The 4,204-nt window shown below is 30.3% G+C and overlaps 1 protein-coding gene across 1 annotated transcript; it reads right to left on the bottom strand.

Annotated features, from left to right (window-relative positions):
• Positions 1 to 1,048: 1,048 nt before the first annotated feature.
• LOC140440814 (uncharacterized) lies at positions 1,049 to 2,762 on the bottom strand. The gene has a single exon (XM_072531177.1). It carries the CDS (start codon positions 2,652 to 2,654, stop codon positions 1,614 to 1,616), a length of 1,041 nt encoding a protein of 346 aa, XP_072387278.1. The 5' UTR covers positions 2,655 to 2,762; the 3' UTR covers positions 1,049 to 1,613.
• Between the last annotated feature and the right edge of the window lie 1,442 nt (positions 2,763 to 4,204).

Genomic DNA, 4,204 nt, shown 5'->3' on the forward strand with positions numbered 1-4,204 from the left:
GTAGGAAATCGCATTTGCAAGGGCGGAATTTAATTGCGATTTTAAATTTACCCTTTTATTTGTACACTGGTTAACAAATAAAATTTGGGGCAGCTTGCCATGCCAGGTCAAATGTTTTCCCGCCTAGACTACTATCCCTACAGGGTGTTTGAGGAGATAGGCATAGTACATCCTAAAGAATGTCATCTCATTTTACCTTCCAATCCTCCAGTGAAAAGATTGCATATTATAAGACATAGGTACATATATGCAACTTCTTTAATTTTAGAATATAATTATGATTATTCTGTAAGTGTAGTGTATTTGCTATCTATGAAATAACAGTTTATATAGCTGCTGTAGTTCGTTTCCACAGAGCATAATAATAAAGCCCCAAACCAGCTATGTATATATAAAATTTTAAACAGTGTGAAATCGAATGTTATGGGCCCTAAATGTATTGATATTACAGTCAAAACAGTACAAGTACAAAGCATTGATGGAAAAATATACAAATAAATAAACAAATGTTTATATAGCATCAACTGATCATGTGGAATTATAAAAAAGTAGGAAGTTTTGCAGATAACACTGATTAAGAAAGAAGTTTACCTTAGTATGTGAAATATTGGTATGATGTGGTAACAACTAGTGTTAGAACCTAATAGGTAACAGATATTTTTATGTGAGCCTAGAACCCAATCCTAAGTCTATATATATGCCCATTAATCTTTATGGATTTACAATAAAGAGTTTATGCTGATGTCCTGTTGGTAGAAAAAATTGAAAGATAATTAGAACAAAGACAGCAGTAAAAACAGGCTGTAAAAGGGTTAAGAGTTTGATAGTGAAAAGTAATAATTGAGTTTGGTATCTATGTTTTATCACAGAGCCGTTTAATTAAAGCAGATGTAAAAAACTCTTTGTCTATTTTTTATAATATACTATTCATTGTCTTCCAACTACACATCTATCTTCAATAAAAAGTTGTAATGAAATTTGATATTTGCACAAACTTTCAGATAAAGAACTCTATTTAAAAACTAATGGAGGAAAAGTAAATAAACTCATTACCAAAAATAAAATTTTAATTAATAACAGCCAAAATACACAAATTATAACATATTTTCAAAATGTATACCATGAAACAATTATAAATGCCCACTGACACAATTAACCACCCACTTTGGATTTCACTCAATTTGCAGAAATTGTCAATATTGGACCACATTTTATAGTAAAAGCTACCTTTGAGGAAAAGAAAACAATAAATGGACAGTTAATTGTGCCAGTGAGTGTATGTTGACCATATTAATAATTCTGGAAGAATTAATACCCATTTTTCTTTATTTAATTACTCTTTATCAGTAGTATTCTTACTGATAAAGCACGGAATTTGTGCCTGTTTCTATTGTTTGTGAATTTTCTCTCCCTTGCTTTGTTATTTTTTTCCATGCTCTCCATGTCTATCATAATACTTTTCTTATTACCTCATATTGTTTGTTTCATTAATAGTTAGAGTAAAAAATATTTAATTATCAACAAATTGATATATACTTTCACGTAAAATAAAACCATTTACATGGACTTTTTACACTTTTATAAGAATTTACAGGTATTACTAGTAGTAAAAATTACTTCAGCCGTTTCTTTTTGGCAAAGGGAAATAGACTGCTTACATCTCCATCTGGAGGAATAGAAACTACTCCAGGTGATGCTGAAATTGCTTCTTCATCATTAGTATCTTCCAGTCCTTGTAAATTTTCCTCTGCTTCTTCTAAACTATGCAACAGTTGCAAGCCAGATTCTAGTACTGCTGAATCTATGTCTAACGAAGCAAAGTGAAACTCTGGATTTTCTATTTCTACAGCACCTGCATCTTCATCTACTTTAACTCTAACAATACTACTATATTTATCAGAAGGAGATGGACTTTTTGGAATCAGAAGTACTGCATAGTGTTCATTTAATTCCAAACACCTTCTTTGTAAAACATTTACATAGTTTACTACTCTAATCTGATAATAATCATGCAAACCTCTAATTCCACCCATACCAGTTTCTATTAAAACTTTTTCTATATTACTAGGAAAACTTAGTGGATTTTCAGCACAGCTATCTTCAGCTGAATCAATGACTTTTTGACAAAACTTTTCCAAAAAAGACTCCAGTATGTCTGTCATAACATCTAAAACGCTTTGATGAGTAGTTTCATAACCAATATGAGCAAACATAGCAGCTATACACTTAGCCAATATTTTTTTAACAATTGCTTCAGATAATGTTGGTATTTGTACCTCCTCTCCTTCTGTAAAGGCTGTAGTTTCTTTGGGTATAAAGTTAAGATTATTTCGCTTATGTTTTAATTCGATTTCAGGCATTATGGGCATTGGAGGTGCAGCATCTTCAGGTGGAATTAAATTCATTTCAGTTGCAAGCTCTGCTACGCGTATCATCTCTGTCATATCGCTAGCATATTTGTGCAATGAAATGGCATATGATATTAACGGGTCCAAGGGAGGTAAACTAATGCTACCTACAGTTTGCCGGTCACTATCATCTTCATATTCGGCCAAACAACATTTATCCATTGCTTTCTCAATATCTGCTGTAACATCTGGGAGTGGAAAATCTGACGATGATGGTGTATCAATCTCACCCCAATGTTTCGACATAATACTTAGTTCAGATAATATATTTACTTCAAGCTTTCAAGCTCTTTAAAAAAACTTATGACAATTTGATAATAAATACAATTTCAATTTATTTACGTCAAAACATAACCTATAACCTGAATTTTCTTCTTATTCTTTGAAGTAAATATTAATAAATAATACTTACGTCAGCTTTGATTTCTTTCCATCAAAATGAGTATTTTTTATACCAGTTCTAATTTATTGTAATAAACGATACATTAAACAATTAAAAATAATAATTAATTACCAATTATTAAATTAATAACCATATATGTATATGTAATATAAAAATAATATATAATCGTAATTTTATATTAGTTTGTATTAGTGATTGTCTATACATTAGGAAGCATCCAGAGATATGCACAAACCATACATACTCGGTCTGTGGAGATATGTAAGAAAGGGATATTACACAAACTCAGGACCGGATTCAAATTAATTCAAGCTATATTTACGATACCTTTAAGTAAATTTTTCTTCCACCAAAACTTACAAAATTCGATTCTTTAACTTAGTTTTGGTTAATATATTAATACTGTAGAGTTAGTGTGATAACTTATGGAATTAATAATTGAAATTATAAAAATAGTTTTAAAAGTAGGTACATGCCGAATAAATTAAGAACTATAAAGTCGTAATTAAGTGTAGTGCTATTATAAAAATAAATTAGTAAACATATTGGAGAAGAAGTGTAAGTACTATTTAATATAATTGGAGATACATCAAAACAAGTTCCCGATAATATGAATATTTTTAAAAATAAATGAAAATACTGTTGGTTATATTTCTTCTCCTAACAACAATCAATCAAGTTCATATTCCAACGTTCTTCATTTAAATATTCAACTAAAAACTACTATAACCAAACCATCAAACACCCCTGTCTATCAAAAGTGGAAGGTAGATCCCGCTGACTGGGAACTATATCAACATCTTGTAACCAATTATGTACATCTTAAACTTTACTCCAGAAGAAAATATAGATACTAACATACAATATACTAATATTATTACAAAAGCTCCTGATATATCCATAGGAAAAACCAAATTATATAAAAGAAAACCGATGCCATGGTGGAATCAAGAAAAATGACTGTTACTATGAAAGCTAGCCAGAATGCATCTGAGAATCTTCTTAATTTTAAAAGTCAGAGCTAAAACTAAATATCACCCGGTCGTGGAGGTACCATTAAAAAAAAATGATGAATTCCATCCTCGGGATGGTAATAAAACACAGTAATTGTAGTCGACAACCACAACTCAGCAAAAGGAGTCTGAAGAAAAACAAACACTATCATCAATAAGAGACCTAACTAAGTGTCTGAATGTGGACAAATTTGTTGTTTGCATATTCACTTATGATGAAGGAACAAAACATGAAACCAAAAACATTTCGTTGGTGTCATTCTCGAGGTCAATGATGACACTTCATATTATTTTATAAGCTGTTTAAGGAAAAAAGAAAATGAATTTGTTTTTCCTAATATTATTACACACTTTCCATACACCTTTTTTAATATTTTCAC

This window comes from Diabrotica undecimpunctata, chromosome 5 (genome assembly GCF_040954645.1).
Source record: "Diabrotica undecimpunctata isolate CICGRU chromosome 5, icDiaUnde3, whole genome shotgun sequence".
In the NCBI taxonomy this organism is placed as follows: domain Eukaryota; kingdom Metazoa; phylum Arthropoda; class Insecta; order Coleoptera; family Chrysomelidae; genus Diabrotica; species Diabrotica undecimpunctata.

What these genes read in the sequence shown, in the direction of transcription:
- LOC140440814 (XM_072531177.1), bottom strand. Translation starts at nt 2,654, where the DNA reads ATGTCGAAACATTGGGGTGAGATTGATACACCATCATCGTCAGATTTT.